The following is a 24807-nucleotide window of genomic DNA, read 5'->3' as shown; positions in this document are numbered from 1 at the left end:
GAAGTCTGACGAGTATTTTAAACACCACGTCGGCCGGAATGAAAACGGCGCTTGCCATCCTCTCGCCGCTGTTACGGCCACTGCAATGGCAATGAGAATAGAATTTACTTCATTTCCTTTTAAAAACACTTGCTTTATTATCTACCTCTAGAACGGGCGGAATCATCATGTTTATTATTTGATTTTATCATGAAAAGATACAGGTTATGTTTGGTCGGTAATAAAAATAAAATAATGGTGAAAAGGAATGAATTTTTTATATTTGATCTTATTATAAAAAATATTAAAAAAATTAAAAATAATTAAAATTAGTTAAAAATTTATATATTTTAAAATTATATAATTTTATATCATGAAAAAAATAAAAAAATTAATTTAAAAAAATATATAAAAATAATTTATTAATTTTGAATCTATTTTTTATTTTTTATTTTTTAAATAAAAAATATTTGACTATTTTGTTACCTATAAAATTTTTAACTAAAAAGTTTCAAAAATTTTAATAGGAAATACATGGGATACTTTGTCTTTATTTTGATGAAAAAATAATTTTAAATATTTTTACCTTCTCCTGTTTTAGCTAGTTTGAAAATCCCACGAATTGTATTAAAAAAAATATTTTCTTCTAACATGTATTTTCCAAAAAAACAGTTTTATATATATATAAATAAATAGAAACTAAAATTAATATATGTACCATGGACTCATGGACTCGAGTATAAATTTTCTTATCCATCGCCATAACTGCAGTGAGAAGATGACGGCCGTCGTTGAAATTCCCGACGACGTGGTAGTTGAAATACTCGCCAGACTTCCGGTGAAATCGTTACTTCGGTTCCGGTGCGTTTGTAAGCTTTGGCGTAGTATAATCTCCGATTCATCCTTTATCGAACTGCACCGAACCCTTTCCGTTACTCGCGCCGGCGGCAACCTTCTCCTTCTCTGCTTTCCCAGCGTCGCCCACTGGCCGTGGAGACTCCTGTTCTACATAGACCACTGGGAGGAAGAAGGCCGCTGCAACGCTTTCCGCAACGACTTCTCTCTTTCAGGGTTCTCCGAGTGTATAAACGGACTCATCTGCCAGGACGACCCCCAACCCCAAGTCGGCAACCTGAGCACTAAAGAGAGCGTGATCCTTCCGAAGACGGCAATGGATTTCCCGAAATGGATACAAACCAGTTCGCATTGCTCCCTCGGATTCGAACCTCGTAACAACACCTACAAAATCTTGAGGACCTGGAAAGTTTATTGGTCGTCCCTCGATTGGTCGCCCAGATTCGAGATTTTCACTCTGGGATCCAACACATGGCGGATTATTATCCCTGAGTCCAACATCTCCGTCCCCGGTCACCGGCACAGTGTCTGCGTCGGCGGAACTATGTACTGGAATAATCTGCGGGAGAAGAACGTAGTGGCGTTCGATGTGGCGGAGGAGAGGTTTCGACTGGTTCCATCCCCCTGTCGTACCATCTATTCCGCCATAGTAAAGTTAGATGGGCGGGTGGCCATGGTGAATTACCATGGTCTCGTCGATGGCGGCGACAGTATGAGGGTGTGGGTACTGGAAGACGATCGAAATGGGACTTGGAGTATGGAGAAAAAAATTGTCTTTCCATCGATTTGGAGGGATGTGAAGCGGGGCATGCCTTCGTTTTGTCATCTGATATTTGAAACAACGCATGGGGCTGAACTGGTGTTTGTTCCACAGTCGGAGTCAAGTGAGAAGATATATGTGGTGTATTATGATATAGAAAGGAGGAGGATGAGGTTCAAATCTTTGGTGAAACCAGAGATGTATGGGGTGGGATGTCCTCCCAGTGTTTGTAATTATGTGGAGAGTCTTGTATCGTTGAGGGAAATAATTAACCCAAACAATTCCTAAAATAGGGTTTTAAATTTTGCAAAAACACAAATATTATTGTTATTTTATTTAATATTGTTGTTGTTATCGATGCTATATGATGTTATATGCTTATATATGTTTAATTTACATTACTGGGCAGTGTTTGGGGGATAAAGTACAATAATTTGGACTGTTTGGATGGGAAACAAAAGTCAAAAATAGTTAATACAAAGTTATCTTAAAAAAAAGGTGATAAATTAAAAAAATTACTCAAAAATATCTTTAAATCCTAAAACAAAAAAAACAAACAAGACATTATTTTTTTATTGTTATTATTTTGAAATCCCAGGCCCATCGGATGCCACGTGGTCCATAATTTCTTTTTGGGCCTGGTCCACTGGGCCTCAATGCGATTAGAGTTGGTCAGCAGAAACAAAAAATGGGTTTCCTCGTTTGCTGCACAACGCAAGTGAGTAGTACGTAAAAGATACGATACAACTAGGAACGGAAGGATCATTGGATTACTACAATCATTCCACACTTACAGTGATCAGGTTTCACAATCCATGGTCATCATCAATCTCAGCTGTCGATTTGATCTCCAGCGTGGGGGCCAGCGCACAAGATTCGTAGCCGTCCATTGACCCTTCAATCTCGCAGGAAGATGCTTGGGCCACCGGCGGATCATTGAGGTGCGGGAACGGCTTGGACAGGCCGTGAACCACGATCTTGAGATTATGGACGACATTAGGGCTCGTGATCCGCACGTGATTGATCCTCATTGGCTCCAACACTCCGCCTCCTCCGGCTGTGGTCACCACTAGGGTTTGGTTACGTTCCAAAGTCGGCAACACCGTCGCCGCAGGCATTTCTTCGAGATCGGAGGCCATCAGTAGGCGGTTCGGCACTATGTGAAACCTCACATCACGAACGTACGCCTGACCTCCGGCGAAGATCGCTGCATCGTCCACTCCAAACACCGTCACATTCTGCAGCCCTGCCAGCTCAGCGTACTTCACCCTCAGAGCAAGCGCGAGCACGCTGTACCCGCTGATCCTCAGTCTCATGGAGGCGTCCCTCAGCATCAGGCGCATGACAGAGAAGGCCGGAACAGGGTACGCCGGTCCAAGGATGCAAGAAAAGGGCGAGAGGTGGGAGACGAATCCAGAAAGGCCATGAACGACGACAAAACCATTGTTGAACAGATTCGGACGGTCGATCTCGGCTCCTCCGAGGAACACCTTGGTGCCGTTGAGCAAATCGGACGTGATCGTGATGCACCTCCCCGGCACCATAGTCTCAAGTTTGGTGCCGAATGCTAACGTGCGCAGGTAGTTGACGGAGAATATACCTGGAAGAGTGTGCTCCTGGAGGATCCTTGACACAGAACACGAGCCGCAGACGCTGATGGCAGCATCCGTTGGCGCAAAGATAGTGTACGGACCACCGCTCCAGGGTGACTCCGTGAGAGAGTAAGCGGCCACAGACAGCTCTCGGAAGCCTAGGCTCCTCAGAATCGAACCCAAGATTGGCGCTGTTGGAGAAAATGGAGATGGAGAAGCTGAAGCAACAAGGAACGAGGCCATGAAGATGGCCACTTTCAGCAGAACATTCTCCATGGGTTAGGGTTTTGATTTGAGAGAGAGAGAAGACTCGAAAGTCTTTGTCTCATAGATGAAGAGGCTGATATGCAGTAGTTTGTAATATAACGGTTTTGAGAATCAGTTAGGATTTTCACAATTCATGACGATAATACCCCTGGATTATCACCAGAATTACAATTTTACCCTCCACTCTGTGTAAACGGTACCATTTATATTATAATGAAGTTCTCATATCTTTATGCATTGTTCTAATTACAGTAGTAACCTCTTGGATTTGATCTCCATTTGAACAAGCCGAGAGAAGTACCTTGGCAGTTCCTCCATCTGGGTAACACCCGGCATCGATCATTTCTTCGAACACTTCCAGGCATCGATTGTACTGTTTCCTTCTTGAGTAGGCTCCAATTCGTGAAGTCCATGTGACAACGTCCGGTATCAAGTTTCTAGCAGGAAGTGATCTGAAAAGTTCCTCCATTCTGGCGAAGAATCCCGCCCTGCCGTATATGTTGATCAGGATGTTGTATGTGCTGATATCAGCTGGATATGGTCCTTTCTCCATTGTAGTCAAGACTTCTTCCATTTTCTCAAACTGGCCTAGCCGGCCATACAGGTTGAGCATACTGTTGAGGACGAATGTGTCAGGTTTGATCCCTGATTTGTGCATCTGGTTCACAATCTCTTCGCATTTTGCCACTTTGCCGGCTCGGGAGTAGGCAGATAGAAGCAGCATATGGGATTTCATAGTGGGAGTTATCCCCAATCGCTTCATCACCTCAAACACGGCTTGTGCATCTGAAAAACAACCAGCAAAAAGGGTAAATGCAGGTTGAGTGAAGAGAAACAGAGATGTGGAACTTGAGAAATATCGAAACTCAAACGATCTATCATTTTAGGGGAAGAGCTAATCAAAATTTTCAAGGATTTTCAGGGTATTTGGTATAGATTACTGATGAGAATGGTGCAAATTGATGTTTTGGTAGGCAATTGGGGCTAACGAATATAGCTTATGAATCGAGTATTTACCCTCATGAAGACCAGCCCTTCCATATGCATCCACCATGATATTGTATGAAGCTCCATCCGGTTCACACCCCATGTGCTGCATGAGGGAAAATATCTCTGCAGCCCCATAGGGAAAACCTGCGCGACTATTAGAAGAGGGAGATCAAAAAAGGAAAGCAGGGAAAAACCTGAGAACTTTGACAAACAATTTCTAAGTCCCTATTCCAGAGTGAAGCGAGAAACATGTTGCTTGAGCATTGTACTAAACAACACCTAGTCTATCAATTGATTCAACCCAAAACCCCATATTGTATTATAATTCTTAATGTTTGATTGTCATACATATTTCTGAATAATTTCTAATGCGCTCGGGCAATTCTGGAAAAACGCATCGAGATGACTGCATTGCCATTGGGACACCCTGATACAAAATCCCTGCTCCAACTCCTATTGCATGCAGGTCACAGTTACGTGGGAAACACTCCTCCTATTGCATGCAGATCACGTGGGCAACACTCCTATTTACTCTCAGATCATGGTTACGTGGGCAACACCTCCACACCCTCCATTGAATATGAATATCTATGCCACTTCCCTAGTCATAGGCCACTATTTGTGTTTCAGTTAATGTTTCAGTTATCTATGCATCTATAAATGCACCTGCATGAAGTGAATAAAAAAAGGGTAGAATTCAAAAACCTCATCATTTCCTATCTCTCCAGTCCTCTCTCAAATTAAACCCATCATTTGGTATCAGAGCTGTGTTTTTTTTTCATGGACACACGAGGGAAAACCAATGCTGAGTTTCGCAACGAGGTCAACGAAGCCTTGGCTCGACATGAGTCAAGTTTTGATCAAGTGAATGCTACGTTACAGGCGGTTTTGACGGAGCTCCAAGCTTTGCGAGTAACTCGAAGTGCCAACCACTCCCAACCAGAAATCAACCCCTTTGCACCAGAGGGATCAGTTCACCACTCGCACACCACTACCGCAATCACCAATACTGGCCCACATCTTCCACAACACCTTAAGTTGAATTTTCCCAGATTCAATGGGGAAGACCCAATCAACTGGATCTACAGGGCTGAACAATATTTTGAGTTTCAGAACATTGTAGCTGAAACCCAAGTTCAGTTTGCCTCTTTCCATCTTGAAGGCATTGCACTCCAGTGGCACCGCTGGTTGACGAAGTTTCGAGGACCCCTTTCTTGGAATGATTTCACCAAGGCCATTCTCCTCAGGTTCGGTCCTACCGAATATGAAGATCCTTCTGAAGCATTGTCCCGCCTAAAGCAGACAACTACAGTGGCTGCATATCAGGAGGCATTTGAGAGACTCTCCCACCAAGTCGACGGATTACCTGAGCCATTTCTCATCGGTTGCTTTATTGCAGGGTTACGTGATGACATTCGCCTAGACGTCAAGATTAAGCAACCACGCACGCTTGCAAGTGCCATTGGAGTAGCAAGACTAATTGAAGAGCGTAATCTCCTTCAAAAGAAAACAGCAACTCCTAGCCGCATCCCAATGACAGCGACACTACAAAAGGGACCTAACCCTTCCGCGGGAATTCTTGGACCTAATCCAACCCAGCGGTCCAATAATGGCTTAAATCCTTCCTCGTTGCCGGTTCGCCGAATCACCAATCAGGAGGCTCGTGAGAGGAGAGAGAAGGGATTATGCTACTATTGCGACGAAAAATACTTCCAGGGACACCGATGTGAACGACCCCAGCTTTTCATGATCACGGATACACCACCAGAAGAGGAAGAAGCTCTAGGTGACAACCAGCAAGGAACAAAGGGGATTAACACCTTACCTGAGATATCATTCCATGCCATTACCGGGGGTGAACACCCGCAAACCCTCCGTGTTCTAGGCCGATTGAAGAACAAAGACCTAACTGTCTTGATTGACGGTGGCAGCACTCATAATTTCATTGATCAAACGGTTGTCTCCAGATTCGGATTACCAGTCGTAAGAGAGAAGAAACTCCAGGTGATCGTGGCAAATCAAGAACGGATCGAGTGCATGGGGCAATGTCCAGGACTTATGCTCACCATCCAAGGAATTCCTGTCACGACAGACTACTACATCCTACCAGTGGCAGCTTGTCAAGTGGTCTTGGGGGTCCAGTGGTTGGAGACTCTAGGTCCAATTGAATCAGACTATAAGGCTCTCACTATGTCATTCAAATTGGGAGGCACCAAGCATACTCTTCATGGGGTAAGACGCACTGCTGGAATTTTTAACATTGAGGCTTTGGATGACAGGGAATGTACAAATCTATTGGGCACAGGATTTTTTTTTCAAATTATTCCTGCACACAACCAGTCCTCTTCACTTCGACAATCGCCAGAAATGGTAGAGCTGCTGAACCAATATGCTCGGGTTTTCGAGAAACCAACAAACCTGCCTCCTAAACGCCCACACGATCATCGAATTCCACTGCAGCCTAACACTGAACCAGTCAGTGTGAGACCATACCGATATCCATACTACCAGAAAGCAGAAATAGAGCGAATGGTGGCTGAACTCCTTCGTTCGGGACTAATTAGACCAAGCATGAGCCCTTTCTCCTCACCGGTGTTGTTGGTCAAAAAGGCTGATGGCTCTTGGAGGTTCTGTGTTGACTACAGGGCTTTGAACCATATCACCATCAAGGACAAGTACCCTATTCCAGTGATAGACGAGTTATTGGATGAACTCCATGGGGCCAAGTTCTTCTCTAAACTGGATTTAAGATCAGGATACCACCAAATCCGGATGCAAGAAGAAGATATTCTGAAGACTGCTTTCAGGACCCACGAAGGACACTATGAATTTGTGGTCATGCCCTTCGGGCTCACCAATGCCCCAGCAACTTTTCAAAGCCTCATGAACGATCTCTTTCGGTCCTATCTCCGAAAATTCATTCTCGTATTCTTCGACGACATACTGGTATACTCCAAGTCTTGGAATGATCATTTATCGCATCTCCAGATTGTTTTTGATATACTGTCCATTAACCAACTATTTGTCAAAGAATCAAAATGTCAATTTGGAGTTACACAGGTCACCTAACTTGGCCATATTATTTCAGAAGAAGGAGTATCTGTTGACCCAGACAAAATACAGGCAGTAGTCACTTGGCCTAAGCCCACTACAGCTAGAGAAGTACGTGGGTTCCTAGGCTTAGCAGGATACTATCGAAAATTCATAAGCCATTTTGGCGGCATAGCAGCATCCTTAACCAAACTCCTAACCAAAGACCAATTCAAGTGGAGTAGTGAAGCAGAAGAAGCCTTCCACAAATTAAAAGAGGTGTTGACCAATCCGCCAACCTTACGTCTGCCAGACTTTACTCAAAGGTTCGTGATAGAATGTGATGCAAGCGGGACTGGAATAGGGGCAGTTCTCACTCAGTATAACCACCCTGTGGCTTATTTCAGTGAAGCTTTAAAGGGATCGACTTTGGCACTATCCACCTATGAGAAAGAAATGCTGGCAATTGTCAAGGCAATCAAAAAGTGGCGTCCCTACCTGCTAGGTAAACCATTCACAGTTCGCACTGACCACCGGAGCCTTAAATATCTGCTGGAACAACGGATTACCACTCCCGTACAGACACGATGGCTGCCCAAAATCCTTGGGTATGATTATACCATCGAATACAAGAAAGGGCCAGAAAATCAAGCCGCAGACTCCTTATCTCGCAGGGTAGAAGTCTGTTTCATCTCAACTTCTATCCCAAGTGCAGAATGGTGGCAAACACTTCAGAGGGAGGTCCTATAGGACCCTTTTTACACCAACTTAGAGAACAGACGTGCTTCACATAACCTTGTGCAGCGCGACGGGGTTTGGTTCTATGATGAAAAGGTTTATCTAAGCCCTTCATCCACCTTGCTCCCGTTGATATTGGAAGACAACCACTCCTCCCCAATGGGTGGTCATTTTGGGTTTTATAAGACACTACACCGAATTCGCAAGAGCTTTGTATGGCCTAATATGCGGCGGAAGGTGAAGGAGTTTCTACAAACTTGCGAGGTATGCCAGCAATACAAGGCTGATTGTATGAAACCAGCAGGTCTCCTCCAACCTTTGCCAATTCCAACTCAAATATGGTCAGATATTTCAATGGACTTCATTGAAGGACTGCCCAACTCCAATGGTCATTCCGTCATCATGGTCGTCGTGGATCGTCTATCAAAATATGCCCACTTCATCCCTCTTAAACATCCTTACACGGTGGTCACAGTTGCAAAGGCGTTTGTCTCTAATGTGGTTCGACTCCATGGCATTCCTACATCCATCGTTAGTGACAGAGACAAGGTCTTCACAAGTGCCTTCTGGCAAACCTTATTCCAATTGCAAGGGACTAAATTGAATATGAGCTCCAGTTACCACCCACAGACTGATGGCCAAACTGAAGTTGTCAACCGCACCTTAGAGCAGTATCTGCGGTGTTTTGCGGGACTACAACCAAAGAAATGGGTAGAATGGGTTCCATGGGCAGAATTCAGTTACAACACCTCCACCCATTCCTCTACCAAATTCAGCCCATTCGAAGCAGTCTACGGGGTGCCTCCCCCAAGCTTCCTTTCTTACATACCAGGCACAGCGCGGGTCCAGGCAGTGGATGAATATCTCCAAGATCGGGATGAAATCTTGAAGGAGTTACGTCACAATCTTCGGATGGCACAAGATAGGATGAAAAGTCATGCAGACCAATGTCGAAGAGATGTTCAGTTCAATGTTGGGGACTTCGTTTACGTAAAGTTGCAGCCCTACCGCCAGACTTCAGTAGCTTTCAGGAAGTCTTTAAAACTTTCTCCCCGTTTTTTTGGCCCATACCAAATTCTAGAGAAGGTCGGACCAGTGGCTTACAGACTGTTTCTTCCCGCAGGGTCCCAAATTCATGATGTATTTCATGTTAGCCTCTTACGCAAGCATTTGGGGTCAATCACCCCCACATCTGCTCAACTTCCGCCAGTTTCAGACGAATCTATATTATTGCCACAACCGGAGTCCATCCTGGCTCAACGCGTGATTCACAAAGGGAAGTACAGACCTCGCACCGAATTTTTGGTGAAGTGGTTGGGCACACCAATTGAAGATGCCACCTGGGAGAATGCATGGCGGTTCTCCAAAGCATACCCAGAGTTTCGTCCTTGAGGACAAGGACGCTTTGAGGGGGAGGGAATGATACAAAATCCCTGCTCCAACTCCTATTGCATGCAGGTCACAGTTACGTGGGAAACACTCCTCCTATTGCATGCAGATCACGTGGGCAACACTCCTATTTACTCTCAGATCATGGTTACGTGGGCAACACCTCCACACCCTCCATTGAATATGAATATCTATGCCACTTCCCTAGTCATAGGCCACTATTTGTGTTTCAGTTAATGTTTCAGTTATCTATGCATCTATAAATGCACCTGCATGAAGTGAATAAAAAAAAGGTAGAATTCAAAAACCTCATCATTTCCTATCTCTCCAGTCCTCTCTCAAATTAAACCCATCACACCCCTGACACCAGAGATGAGAGAACAGTATTTGATATTAACCTGTAGGCTTCCATGAGGGCATTATAAGCGTACACATCCGGTTCAAGCCCAGCTTCTTGCAGCTGCTCAAATATTTCTTCTGCTTTCTCACAAAGCCCCTCTCTTGCAAATGCATTCACCAGAGCAGTGAATGTGCAGATATTAGGCTTACACTTTTGACTCCTCATTTCATGAAACACCTTTAAGGCCATATAGGACTTGCTAGCCTGCATAGTGAGTAATATGTATATAATCCTTGAATTCTAAGGAAAAAGAAAGTTACAGGGCAAAGATTTTATTGCCCGTTCTGGAGGGTTGAGAGTAGAGTAGAGGAAGGAAACCGTGATACTAAGATTTAGAATAAAACAATCGATAATTCACCTTTCCATATAAGTTGATCAACATTGTGTAAGTTGCGGTAGATGGTTGACAGCGATCTCTCTTCATCCTCTCAAAGATCTCCACGGCCTTTTGGGTGTCTCCTCCCTTCATTAGCCCATCAATGTAAGCATTGTACACAACTGCACCTGAGTAAAATTAAGAACCCCCGTACGTAAATTCACTTTTCTACTCGGTTCATTAACATATACATTAGAACTAGTAAACAAGTATAAGCATTTATTGATTGTGATGCTTAACAATATAGTATAAACCTGAGTACAAGTATAGAAACCCTACTTGGGGGGAAGCCGTATTTTCGCATCTCAGCAAAAACAGCTTCAGCTTTCTCCAGCAGCCCTGATGTGCAGTAGGCCTTTAGAAGAAGGGCATATGTATCTTCAGTAGGAACACATCGTGCTTCAAGAAGTTCTAAATATGTGGATTCTGCCTTCTTGTAAAGTGATTTCTGCCCATAAGCATCTATAAGTAAATTGTAACAGATAACATCTGGATGGAAGGAGCTCCTGTACAATATCCACCCACAGATCTGGAAAATGATCAAAGTGTTACACTCGAGAAGACAATTAGGAAAGAGAAGTTTTGATGCAGATCCATCTATGAAAGCTAAGAAAGGGTAAATAAATCCATTAAATATGACGGAGGCAAAAGTTGGTCACATTATGTACAAGGTCTTCAATTTCTTCTGTGAACCATTTTTGAACATTTCATTTCTTTTTAAAACCAAACTTGCTTTTTCCTTCTCAAATGAAGATTTCTAGTAACCATTATTACTAAAGCAACCCAACATAATCATTGGAAGTATAGCATTACCAATAATCGATATTCAATCAGATCAAACCAAAAAAGAGTTGTTCTGACATTAACCTTCATCTGAGTTGAGTGTTCTCTGGACTGTGAGCCTTTTGAAAAATTTCAAATATCAGTGGTTTACCATGGTGTTCACTCCATTCAAAGCACTAAAGAGTTATTAAAACATCCATCAAATAGCAAAAACCATAATCAACTGTTCAAACTTACTTCATCAATAGAATTCTCGATATCATGGAACTATTAGCCACATGACACCAACATTTAAGAAAATCCAAACCTTTAAGCTTTTACATTTCGACCAAATAACATAAATTCCCAGTTGGTTTTTCCGATTCTAAGAACATTAAATTCCAGTCCAAGATCATATACAAATGTTGAGGCCACTAATACCAATTCCACTAAGAAAGGGCGGATAAGTTCCTTACCAGCACAATTGCATCCCATTGTTTATTCAGACGAAGTTGGACAGCTACATTAATGATATCATCCCAGGTGGTGTGATTGGGGGAGAGAGAATCAAGTGAACCCCAAATTCTAGTTGAACACTCTTCCTTCTGTACAAAGTCAAGAATCTGCTGAGCAATGGGGCTCATTACAGGGAAAATCCCATCAACAAAACCAGATCCATATTTCCATCCTCGGCCCCTTAAAGAACCACCTACACTAAAGGCCATTGTTATGCATCTAAAGACGATATACACTTCAACATATGGATCAAAATTGCAGAGCAAATTTCAGATAAGAGAGTTTTCGCATTACCCTTTTTCCTAGATAGTTTTTTGAAATTAAAGCTTCTAAATTTGCCACGCTTGTCAATAAACAAACTGTCGCGTTTGCCCTTCTCAACCACACCACCGTTTGTATTCTCTGCTCTCCAATAGACATCACCCCTGCAACTTCTAGGTTCTACAAATATATACTTCGATGTGCATTCAACAATCAACCTACAAAATTTCAGTGAAAATCAAAATGGGGTCAGTCTCTATTCCCTCTATCTATCAAATATGAAACTCTCTTAGTTTACATTCTGCATGAAGCCAATTATGACTAAATAGATCTTCAGGCCTCTTTGGAATTAAAAAGCAAACACATGGCAGGCAAAACTCATAATCGGGAACTGTCAATTGCCTCATCCCATAATGGTATTATCTTTAGGTTCTAGAGTCTTAATAAAGCCCACTTAAACATCAGCCATAAGGTTTTTAAGCTCAAAATGGGAATGATTTTGTATTACATGAACTTGAAAACAACTTGGCAATTGACCAAATTCATATGGCATCAAAGTCATGATTCATAAAACCCTCCTAAACTCTATCACCCCTGTTGAAATTCAGTTAAGCTTGGAAAGGGGGTTTGTGTTAAAATCAATCTTCTTCACATTCTCTTGGTCTTGTCTATATGCCATCCCCTAAAACAAGCCCAAATTCAACAAAATAAATAAATAAATCATCATATCTACGCATAAAAGGTAAAAGGAAAGAAAAAAGAAAAACACACACCCAGATTACAGAGTCTAGAAGCCATCTAGAACAACAGAAAAAACGCATTATATAAGAAACCCATCTCTAAACAATGTAATTAGAAACAAACAGTGGAGAAGTAAGAATTAAACTGAGAGAATTAGTAAGAAAAAATAACATAAAAATTGAAGCTAAGAAACAGAGAAGACAAGAGTAGTGGAGAAGCAGTTAAAGTGAAACACAGAGAGAAGTGAAGTGTGAGAGTTACATATGGAGGAATTCGCGGTTCGGGTGTAGCTGGAGAAGAAGCTATGCTATTTGGCCATGGCCATCAGGACCTTGGAGATAATGTAGCAGTCTGGTGGGGAAAGCAAACAAACGAGCTTCGAAATATCTGCAGGCGCAGTCATTCTAGCCACGCGGATGGCTGACGTGGCCAGATTTATATATCTATATACAAACCAAAGAAGGGATGGAGTAGACGTAGCATCTCTCCCTCTCAAAATGGAATCTATTACATAACATATGGTTACTAACAAGTTAAAAAAATATCTTTGACATTTTTAGATACTTAGATCTTTTCGTGATATTATGTGTGATTCAAATGTATATAATATATTATTGCAAAAGTAAAAGAAAAAATTATGTTAAAAAAAAATAATTTTTCTTATATTTGATTTTAGAATGAGTAAAATAAAATCAATGTTTTCAGAACCGAACCGGTGATCGAACCGGAAAAGTTACCGGTTCACGGTTCACTGGTCGAATCGCTATCGAACCGGTGACGTCATAAATAATTAATTAATTTCTTTTTTATATTTTTCGAGAATTAAACATAATCTAAGAAATATTACTCATCTACCGAGGAAGAAAAAATTTAAGCTAGAGAAAGAATAAAAGAAAAGAAGGGGAGAAAAATAAATTATTAATTTAAAATTAATAAATTATGTTTATACATCTATTTAATTCTTATATATTTCTTTAATCTATTTTTATTTTTCTCATGTGCATAAAATTTAAATAATTTAAAAATACATTTAAAAAATTAACTAATTTTAATTAAATTTGATTTTCTTCCCTATTTGTTTTATAATAAAATGTAAATCAAATATGAAAAAGTAAATAAAATTTCATTTTTTTTCCGTTATTTTTTCTCCTTTCAGTTAATACTTTCATGATCAAAATATAATAATAGCATAACATAAATCATGTTTGGAAGTATTTTTATAAAGATTAGAATGTTTTAAAATTTTTCAATCCAACAAAAACGCCATAAATTAAAACCATTTTTCCTAGAATCATCTTCATCCGGCCTTTTCAAAGACTATCCGACTCTTTGAGGCACTGGGGCACACTCTCAGTAGGGCTCATAACCTGCCGTCAAACTCAAGTTTTCTTCCCAGAGGGAGCTAGCCTAACTCATACGTTAAGTATAAATTAGAAATAGCAAATTTAGAACAGTGGTAGTTTCCACTTGTAAGAGTTAAAATGAGGGTTAAAATCTTGAATATTTGTTTGCTTCACCGTTCTGGGTAGGTTTCAAATAAATCCTTAATTCACAGCACGTTCATTAATCTTACATCAAATTGCCTTTTCCTGCTGAACAGCAAGGTGGGCACCACAAACAAAAGTCCATGCAACATAATAAACCAGAATCATAAATTTTGTTTTCCTTTTCTTCGAAGTGTTTTATGGAAACAGGGCAAGCTACTACTCCACTTCAGCCAAATAGTCATCAATTTCAGCTGGTGTCAAGACCCTGCAACAATGCAACAGAAGAAAACTCAGTCAGAAGTATAAAAAATAATCGGAAAGATGTGTTCAGAATTCAGAAACTAATCATGAACATCTTATAAACAAGTCAGGAATAATGAATGATGAAATCTGTTGCCAGCTTGGAATTGCATGTTGTAAATTGGAATTTTCACATGTAAATTTGAGAAATGCTAGCAACATCGATGAAAAGTTCTCAAACCATTTAATGGCAAGCAATGAAATTTGGATCCAAAAACACTAAGGAAAAGTGAGGACTATTTTTCATTCAAGAATTTGCACTCTATGGTTGTGTGTGAATAACATCAGGCATATCTAATGAGGAAAAAGGTTAATGAAATTTTAAGAGTGGTTTGAGCATTTAATGGCAAGCGTTTTTTCTTTTCCGTCTCTTTTTGCATCAAGAACTATAATTTTGTTTATTTATTCTTAAAAGAAAGCACCTGAAAAAAAATAAAAACAAAGCATTATTCTTAATTTCAGCAGAATGTAACTAAAAGAGTTTTGTTGCAGAGCAAAGGCCACAGAGAGAGAGAGAGAGAGAGAGAGAGAGAAAGAGTTAATATAATCATCTGATTTAAAACTAGAAAAGAAAATTTGCAGATCTGAGGATTTGAGCCAAAAGAAAACTTTCAAATCATTTTGGACTTAACCTAGGTCAATGTTCTGGGTCTCATAGGCATAAGACAACCAGCAAGCTTAATGAGAAAATGAAAACAAAACTTGCCTGAATTTTCTGTCAGTGCCTATAATACCAATCTCAATGTTTTTGCTAGAGATTTGCCCTTCAAATCTGCACAAATTTATGAAACTCAGCATATAACTAAAGAGAACGAAATGCAACATCATAAGTAAACCTGCAAGGGCTGATGTGGCACAGGCCATAAACAAGAAATATATTATCTTATAATCCAAAAGAAAGAAACAGATCATTTCACCATGGTGTATGCATGAATCATGAGCCCAAATTGTGCTAATGAAAGGAAAAAGCTCATAGCACGGCAATGAGACTATCCAGTGATAGCCTCAGTTGTGATGAGTTTAATGATTCTATTCAGAGAACATTTTGTGCATTTTAATATCTCATACAAATTTTGAACACAATTTGAAGTTCTCAAAAACTCTGATTTAGTCAGCCATACTAGGCATCCTTTTTGGCCAGGGAAGTCCCTCTAGCAATCCAGGATGCAGAACCCTCTTACTCAAAGAATGAGTAAAATTATACGTTAGTAAATCACTCAACTGAATTTCTTTCAAGAAGAAAATTCACTAAGCAACTAAATGCAGAATGAACAACAGATAAGTTCAAAGCTTCTTGATGTGCCTTTTGATAGTTTTCAAACATTTGTTAGCTGAAATTTAAAAGAAAAGAAGTTTAAGATGCATATACCCCTCCTTGAGTGTCAAAATAGCCGTGTGGACAGCATCATCAAGTTCCATATCATCAGTGTACCTACATGGAAAAGGAACATATTCAATTCTCCTCCTAAGTTAAGATCAAAGAGAGGGAAACGAAATTGAATGTTAAAAAAGAAGGGAAAGGGAAAGGAAAAGAAAGAAGGGAATCAAAGTTACAATAGTGAACAGAAGTTATTACCAAAATGCAGAAATAAATTAAAAAAAATAAAAATCACATGGATTAAGTTCAAGCCCTGGCAAAGTTGAAAGTGCATCCTACACATAAATTACCAATCCAATTTATTATAATTTTTTATAGGAAACTAAAAAATCAGAAAACTCAAGGTGAACACGAGCCTTGCCCTTCATTTCCCATAGAAAGTTGAGTATGAAACATAAGGCTTATAATAGAACTTCAAGATGCAGCCACATAATCCTAGCAATGTGGCAATTCGAAGAGCCTTAAAAAAATTGTTGTTGCAAAAGTATCAAACACAATAAAGATAGGCTGCTGCTTGATATCATTTTAAAAAGACACAGCAACCAAATTCTGATTTAAATACCTCTTCTCGAGAAATGTCTTTGCATTTGAGACATTCTTCCCCATTGCAGAGGCTTTCCATGAGAAATATGAACCTGATGGATCCACCTAGAGGCATATAAATAAGTAAATGAATATTAGCAGAAATTTGTAGCATTATACTAATGCAGGATAGGGTAAAAAAACAGACTCAAAACTTATAATAATGACTACAAGAGCTTGCTGGGCAATTGAACCTTATCCACTATGTCTTTTCACCAAGAAATCTGAATCAGGTAGTTTTTTAAAGATAACTGTTGGGTCTTTTCTGCATTTCTATCAGTACCAAAGTGACTCATTGATTCCAAACAGATTTCAAAATTATTCTACAAATTGCAACAAAGGATCCTACAGTTGTAGATGGGCTGATGACCGTATCAAACCCAAAACAATTTGCCCAAAAAATGTAAAGAAACCCTAATGCACAGTTCGCAATACAGATATCCATATGATAAGAGATGGCAAGGTAGAAGGAAAAGAAAGAAAAGCATGCCAACATCCAAAGAAAGAGAAATTTAGATAAGTTCATCAATCTAACTGTTGAACTACCAATCTTCCTAATGTAGTATTTAGCCCCACAATGTATATCATGCACTCTAACACCCTCCCTCATGTGCAACCCCATATTTGCACATGGAGAGACACAGAAGCCCGTAGGCCAACAACCACAACCAGACTCTTTAGGGGTTAATAAGTTGGGGATATAAATATATGGTAGTGACATTTGAACACATGATCTCCTATCAAATGAGGCTCTAATACCATGTTGAACTACCAATTTTCCTAAAAGTTTAAGCTTGTAAGATTTGGGCCCACAATGTATGTCATGCAATCCAACACTAACCATAATATAGGAAACAAAGAATGTAAATGCTCATATAGAAAATGAAAAGAAAGAAAAAGGTAAAACTGTTACTTTTTTCCTAGGATTAAGAATCAAACAAGTCACATCTTTTCTCCATTGCCACTCAAATAATAGAATCTACCAAATCCCTGAAAGTAAGTATTGTTCATATGGAAATTGAAAGCACAACAATCTAGGGTTGATAACAAAGGTGGTGGATCAAACTAAAGAACTACTCATTTCAGCTAAACAAAGCCTTAAGCCCAACTATTTCGGGGGGGCATGAACCCATGTTCTGCTTCCGGGTATCAGAGGAAAAAACCTATTCTGGAGTTGCCAATAGGTTAGATTGAAGTCAAGAGGATTGGAAATTGCCCAACCCACCAATCCATTAAATGCATTTGAAAAGGTAAGAACATTAAATAGTATATTAATAAAATGCTTAATAACTCAAACTTAAAATTTGAGTACCTGGTACAATTGTGGACCATTGTCATCAAAACCAGCAACCAACAGTGATACTCCAAAGGGCCTTACACCACTATAGGAATAAGAAGAAAGAAAAGATATCAAACTTCATTTAAATAATTGAGCTTTTCTATATGCTTCTGTAATTCAGAGGTTTATGCATTGCTTAAAATCAAATTGTGTGAAGATCCAAGATCTAGAGCGACTCGTATGAAGATCAAGTTATGTTTGGATAAGGATATTTACAGTAGCGTCTTTTTGTGACTCATATTGCCTAAAGCACGCAATTTAGTCTTTTTCTGGAAATGAGAACATTACAAACACCTACTGAGATGGTAATCAATCAATTAAACAAACTACAGTTTGGTGCAAAAAGTTGCTACTTTAAAAATCACCAGTTTCACATTAAAGTCCAAAATAGTCTGAAGCCAGCCTAACATAGGTCTCCCAGCTCTAAGCAATCAATAAAGAAAAAATTACAGATAAGCACAGAATAGTGCAACTATAGAAGCCACTGGTTAGACATTGAATACTGAGGTTATTTGAATATAACCTTTGATCTTTCAAGCTCCCCTAAAATCATGTATCTCTCTTTAGACACTAATCAGGAAATGATTGCAGCTAATTAATCATCATACTAATGAGATGGTGGTTACCCAGATTGAGTGAACTCCTGCATAACAGCTGCAGTCTCCCTCACAAGTTGCGTGACAGGGATTGATTCCTACAATCATGATATTTGCAATCAAGTTAATACCTTTTGCAAGGGACAAAAGCATGTATATGATTGAAAAAGGACACTCCATAATTAGGTAGAAGTTCCTTCTCATCTCCTTGACCATGTTGATCCAATAAAGGAAATAAAATCAAAACACACAACCAACCAATTGCAAGTAACTATGAACCAGAGCATCTTGAAAAAGACAAGGAAATCAGGACAATTGGGAGTCTCTTTAAGATAGGAAGTATTAATATTTGTATGGGTACCTCAAGAGCAATTGGCTTTTCTATTTGTATTTGGGATTCTTCAGGAAATTTTAGAATTTAAAAAATCTCTTACTCTGAATTCAATTAAAAGTTTGCTATTATGTTGTAAACCATTCTATTAGCTGCTTCGAAAAATTCTAGTTACCAGAATTCAAATCCTATTTGACTTTTGCATCTATTAGTCTAGTTCTTAAAAGGTTCAATCATGAAAAGTTTCAGTCTATTAATATGGTCATCGTCTGATGTCCTAAATATTTTAATTCACCACCCAAGGCAACCACCCATACATAATCTTTTCAGAGCCTGACAACTGTGCGCTAAGTTGTACAGAATGTTTTAATCCTATAAAAACTCAATAATAGTCATGGGCAAAGTTGTAGGGAGTGCCTTGATCAGTTGATCCTGTGGAAACCCAAATACAGCCCAATATTCATAGATATTTTTTTCTTGACCCAGAGTTCAAGGACAAAAAGAAATGTTCAGTAAATCAATTTGGAATGTCTCAACCTATGCTCCTATATCAGATCATAAAATAACATTATCATCCACAACGATCACGAAGACATCATCACAATCTAAACAAAGAAAGTAATGCATGTCTGCAGAAGTAAAAGAAAATTTTACATTTTGGAAAGAGAGAAAAAATGCTCAAGAAGCTTCTAAAACAAGTAGATACATGTTTAACTGATTGGACCACAGACCTCTGGCAATTAAGATTCCTGGTTGCCTTTGCCATGTCACTCCATTCTTCCCTCTTTTCTTTTACTTAATAAATAAAAAATATTTTTTTAATCCAATCAGTTGAGCAAGGCTTAAGCCATACTGATGATAAACTTAGAAATTAACCATTAAACATACATCACATCACGAATTATAGAAACAGCCAGTGGAAAAAATAAAATAAAAAATAATATACCTTATATAGCCTGTGATACTGCTCTGCCTGCTTCCTACTCTTTCGAACCAAAACTCGAGAATCAGGACCCATGCCGCTGCAAAAAATAAAACAACATTGATAAAAATTAAAACATGCAGATTAGGATCAAGTTAATGTGTGAAACACCACAAGCAGGGAAACATAAACATTAAATACTTAATCTCCCTAATAACTAAGAGGCAGCACAAAGATCAAACCTGTAGACAACTCCAATATTTGGTGTCAAAACCTGTATCTTTTGGACCTGAAATCAAATATAACAGATGTCGTTAAGGGTCACAAATTCAGGTGATTGGTGAAATTTTGGTGGAAAAATAAGACAAACTGCTGCCACTATGACATACTAAACCAATAGTGTGTGTTAGACATAAAACTGCAAGTTTTTAAAGGAAGGAGATGCTTACAACATAAGAAGAGAAAAATAAAGATTTAAATATGGATCTTTTTCAGTTTTAAATCAACTCAAATCAATTTCCTGGTGTTCATTTGTGTAGAATACACACATCATCAGGAACAACGCAACTTATTAAACGCAATATTGCACAAACTTTGGGTTGTCATAAGTGAATAAACAATCAAATGGAAAGCATAAATTGACATAACCACATGATCCACAATGTTCAGTGGATAAAAATTCTCCCCACCACAAGGAAAATAAACCATCATAAACATAAAAAATAAAAAACAATACACCACAAAACAACAATCATGAGGAATTGCATGAAGCAGGGAACAGATAGTGTACATAAATCTCAGATGGTCAAAATTGTATGTACATGATTTTGAAAGCATCTGGAAACACAAATATGCAAATGAACTCAATAACATTGACTATAGAGCATCTGACTACTATATAGAGCCAACCATACTCAAATTATTGTTTATATTAGACAAGGTGTTTGTTCAAATGTCTAATTGTTTCAAATAATGAATACTTTGAACTATATGAGACAAATGGCAACTTGACCTGCTACATCCTGATCCTTTTTCTTCATTAAGCATCCTAGCAACATGACCATTAATAAGGCAAGTAGGATTTTCAATATAAGAGTTATAACTGATAGAAATATAAAACTTATTGGCCTGGAAGAAGTAGGACCAAATCATTTTCCTCAGAGAACTATGAGCTGCTGCAAATTTAATGAAGTGCTAGGAAGCCATTCATCCAAAAAGTTATACCCAGAAAAAGTGAGAAAAAAAAAAATACAAATCATCAAAAACTTAGTCCACAATTGACTCACCGATGCCTCATCCACCAAGATAGAAGGTAGTTTCTTCTCAGTTGCAATAACAACACCATTGGCAGCTGCAGTAACAGGCTAAAGTATTAGTCAATTGGTAATGGGACAAGATGAACTCCAAATATGACCAAATTTGAGAACAAATCAAAACCATTATGCCACATTAAAATACAGAAGCAGCATAAACAAGCTAAGTATTGCGATCTATTCGTGACTTGCTCTATGGTAAGTAGCAAAGAAAACAGAAAGAATAACAAAAGAAGTTCAAAATTAGGATTGTACTTCTTTAAGACCCTTAAAAAGAAAATTAAAACTATGAAATTCAAAACCTCATTTCCTCTCCTTTTCCTGATTTTCTCAGTAACCAAGCAGAGGGTTAACTCGGATTGCCCAAACCACAAACCAAAAACGAATCCAAAATTTCTAGAGAATTATAACAAAATGAATAAGACCATTACATAAAAAAGAATTCCAATTTTTATTTTTATTTTTAAAAGAAGTTTCCAAGAAACCAATAAAAATGGCGAATATACCTTTGATCCCTAGAGATGTTTGGCCTGAGCCAACGGCGGTCAATGCATGCTCGATCTGAACAAGCTTTCCCGAAGGACTGTCTCGTGACACACATAGAGATGTGAGAAGATCGAAAATATGAGTCTCTGCATGTGAATCTAGTGAATAAATTACTTACCTGAAAGTGGTGAGGGAGAATGAGTATTGACTGTCTCCCATGTTTGTTTACAGAGAAAATCTAGAGAAGGAAAGTAGAGAGAAAAGGGACTGAAACTTGGCGTTTTGGAACTGAGATGGAGAAGAAAATGGTTTTAGGTTTCTTGCTGGAGAAGAAGAGAATTATGGGCTTCAGTCTTTGGGCTTGAATAAAGCCCATGAAATCCGTTTGGGGGAAAGGAATTGGGCTTGGGCCTGTTTATCACTTGGGCCATCTATTGCTCACCCGTTGGCCCGTGGCCGAAGGGTGGGTGGAACGGATCCGGATGAGTGAGCCACGTGGCAACAAAGATGCATATGGGTGACCCACAACGTGATGAGGACAGGTAATAGGACAGGTAATAATAACAGTCACGTCACGTCACGTCTTGCCAACCTTGCCAACCTTTGGTGGTGCTTTTGGCTGTCGCTATTTAATGAAATTCTTGTGAGTTGTGACTACTAATTTTATTTTTATTTTTTAAATTCTTTGTGTAAAACACACCTCCCACCCAAAAACTATTTAATTAAAATTTTAAAAATATCACAACAAATTCCAAACAAATCGAAATATATTAAATTTCTAAAATTTGAATTGAAAATGACTTTATTATAAATGGGGAAAGTTATGTAGAAAGGTAGATAAAAATAACTATAAAATTATATATGATAACGGATTAGATTTTTTTTTTTTTTACTCTGGACAAATAAATAAATTATGGGTAAGTTTTAAAAAGTTTAAAAAACTTGGGACAGTTTAAGTAATACCTTGTCTCATGATTATATATAAAATTAATTATTTTTATTTTTTATTTATATATATTAATAAAAAAAAAAATAACTTTCAATTAAGTAATTTATAAAAATATATATAATATTTTGATTATTTATAAAATATATTTATTTTAATATAATTAAAAAAAATAAAAATTATTTTTTAACAAAATATAAAAAAATTAAATAATCATACCCATCACATCTCATTTAAATTTTAAAATGAAACAATAATAAAAATTATTTTAAATAAATTAGGTAAATTATACGATATTGAAATGGGTCATCTATTTGTCCCATTATCATCCCTAAATTGAACATGTGTTTTTTTACTTCTTAAAAAAAAATTATGAAATATAAAAGAAAATAAAAATAATATAATATAATAAAAATAAGGGAAATAAACGATAAAACAAAGTAGTTTTTACCATTTATTAACAATTTTGATTTTTTTTTCTTTTTTTGATATGAAGAACAAAATATTTGCAAATGTACACAAAATTAAATAGATTTAATTATATATGATCTTTTGCGTAAATCAAATAAGAGCTTTTGATTTGTATTTCTTTTTTCCTTTTTAGTTATAAAATGCATTTGAAGAAAAACTTAAAAAGGAAAAAAATCAAATTGTATTCTTATTAAAGAGCATGGACTATAAAAGTTAAAATCACTATTCATAAGTATCGATTATAGTACACCATGGAGCAAATTGGAAATTAATAATACCTTTTAGTTTTTTTTTTAAATAAAAGTCAAAGTTACCTGTGGACCTCGTATTTCGGCTCATGCGTTTTTCATTCGACGATGAACTCGATTTTTATTTTTAAAAATGATTTTATTTATTAAAAAAATGACTTGGAGTCGCCACTTATTTTTGTTTTATTTTTAAAGGGTAAACAAAATAAGAAAGAAAACCCTAAGTGTGACTCCTTATTTTAGAAAAGGTGATTTACGAAAAACCGGATCGGGTTCGGGGGTCAAGTTACTTATCAGGAAGGTACGGTAAAAACCGTAGCACCCTTTTAAGTCCCTAAAAATGGGTCTCTACTAATAAAATGGAGCAATCATGGTAATTAATTAATCAAGCATGAATGCTGAATGAATATCACTCAAAACAAAATAATTGAATGAACAGGAGAGGCAAATAATGTACCGAGTGGTGAACTAGTTTACTTCAATGAAAACAAATGTTAGCAATTGAACACAAAATAATCGTGTGTGTATCATAGAATAGTATAAATCAATCACATATAGCAATCAAATCAATCAATCCACCAATGGATCATAAAATCACGCGTGTGGGGCCCCCACCAAAGCCCAATCTATCTTGCATTAAAGATGAGTGACAGTTCAGGAGACTTGGTCGTCAGTATTATCGGAGCTTGCTTTTTTATTGCGGGCGAAAATGGATTCGGCGAATCGCGAGTGTCTGACGAGCCAAGCTGTTTGGGGAATCTGAATTGTCGGTTGCGGATGCTCTCCAGGTAAACGCTATCAGAGGATCCGGACATGTCTGACGGGGGAAGTTGAATCGCTCTCCTCTCCCATCCAGCGTCAGGCGCCAGATGTGAAATATCTGGAGAAGGTGGAACGTCGACCGGACAGAATTCCGAGTGTGAGATATCCGGAGAAGATTGAATGTCTGCCGGACAGAATTCCGGATGTGAGATATCCGGAGAAGGTGGAACATCGGCCGGACGGAATTCCTCCCCGGGTGGAATGAGCTATGTCGCGCGTCGCAAGGGGGACCATCTGCGTGTGCAAGGGAGAGAGAGCCACGTGACATTTTTTAGGGAGGATCCCACAGGTAGGTGAAGGTTTAGAGAGAGAAACGGGTTTGATGGTATGGTTAAATGGGTGTACACATGGGTATGGTAGAACATGGTTATGAGTAGCATGAAGGATGGGTATGGGTTGTATGGATATGGAGGCTTGGGTGAGTGGTTTTAATGGGTATGTGAAGGAGTGAAGGATAACATGCACCCGTGAGACTCCATGTAAGTGAGGGAGTGGGATGGAGAATGAATGAGAGGAAAATGGGTGTGGTGGAGGATGTTTGATTCCTGCAAGCTTGAGTGAAGAAATGGGTATGGCTGACGCGAACAGTGAAGAAGGCGTAGGCATGTGCTAACCATGTTATTCATCATGAGAACATGAAGCCTTTGCTTTGACAAGTTAAACTTTTCTCCATGCACATGGGCCATTTACAAGGGGAAAAAAAAAAAACGAGAGCATCAAAGAGGACCAAAATAGAGCATATATGGGCAGATAATCACATTCAACCAAAACCATCTTGTGGCTCTTGATGTCCACAGCAAACCAACAAATAAAACCCAGAAACTATCAAGAAATAGGATAGATCTCTTGAGAATGTACAAAATAGTGCGAAAATCATACCTGGATCGAACTAACAAGCTATTTTCCTGCTCTCTCCGACTTCGCCTGGGC

At 38.5% G+C, this 24807-nt stretch overlaps 4 protein-coding genes across 5 annotated transcripts; 1 reads left to right on the top strand and 3 right to left on the bottom strand.

Moving 5' to 3' along the window:
- Positions 1-757: 757 nt before the first annotated feature.
- Positions 758-1882, top strand: LOC117914524 (putative F-box protein At4g38870). The gene has a single exon (XM_034829878.1). The coding sequence runs from the start codon at positions 758-760 to the stop codon at positions 1880-1882; it is 1125 nt and encodes a 374-aa protein (XP_034685769.1).
- Positions 1883-2139: 257 nt separating this feature from the next.
- LOC117922669 lies at positions 2140-3488 on the bottom strand. The gene is made up of 2 exons (XM_034840849.1): positions 2389-3488; positions 2140-2299 (listed from the first exon to the last, which is right to left on the bottom strand). The coding sequence occupies exon 1, from the start codon at positions 3460-3462 to the stop codon at positions 2401-2403; it is 1062 nt and encodes a 353-aa protein (XP_034696740.1). The 5' UTR covers positions 3463-3488; the 3' UTR covers positions 2140-2299; positions 2389-2400.
- Positions 3489-3639: 151 nt separating this feature from the next.
- Positions 3640-13040, bottom strand: LOC117922654 (pentatricopeptide repeat-containing protein At2g35130). 2 transcript variants are annotated; one of them, XM_034840830.1, is made up of 8 exons: positions 12918-13040; positions 11949-12133; positions 11615-11847; positions 10656-10905; positions 10359-10504; positions 9999-10204; positions 4471-4595; positions 3640-4239 (listed from the first exon to the last, which is right to left on the bottom strand). In XM_034840830.1, coding segments are annotated over exons 1-8 (1725 nt in total). In that variant the 5' UTR covers positions 12920-13040; the 3' UTR covers positions 3640-3661. The 2 variants fall into 2 exon arrangements, with proteins under 2 accessions (XP_034696721.1, XP_034696728.1); XM_034840837.1 differs by lacking the exon at positions 12918-13040 and having other exon boundaries at positions 11615-11852; positions 11949-12027.
- Positions 13041-14126: 1086 nt separating this feature from the next.
- Positions 14127-21691, bottom strand: LOC117925434 (proteasome subunit alpha type-2-B). The gene is made up of 11 exons (XM_034844443.1): positions 21569-21691; positions 21411-21487; positions 20878-20942; positions 19834-19880; positions 19616-19691; positions 18369-18436; positions 17716-17785; positions 16384-16469; positions 15813-15875; positions 15150-15215; positions 14127-14408 (listed from the first exon to the last, which is right to left on the bottom strand). The coding sequence occupies exons 1-11, from the start codon at positions 21607-21609 to the stop codon at positions 14360-14362; spliced, it is 708 nt and encodes a 235-aa protein (XP_034700334.1). The 5' UTR covers positions 21610-21691; the 3' UTR covers positions 14127-14359.
- Between the last annotated feature and the right edge of the window lie 3116 nt (positions 21692-24807).

This window comes from Vitis riparia, chromosome 1 (genome assembly GCF_004353265.1).
Source record: "Vitis riparia cultivar Riparia Gloire de Montpellier isolate 1030 chromosome 1, EGFV_Vit.rip_1.0, whole genome shotgun sequence".
NCBI lineage: Eukaryota > Viridiplantae > Streptophyta > Magnoliopsida > Vitales > Vitaceae > Vitis > Vitis riparia.
Note: the sequence above shows the minus strand (reverse complement) of the source record. Positions and strands in the feature narration are given on the sequence as shown.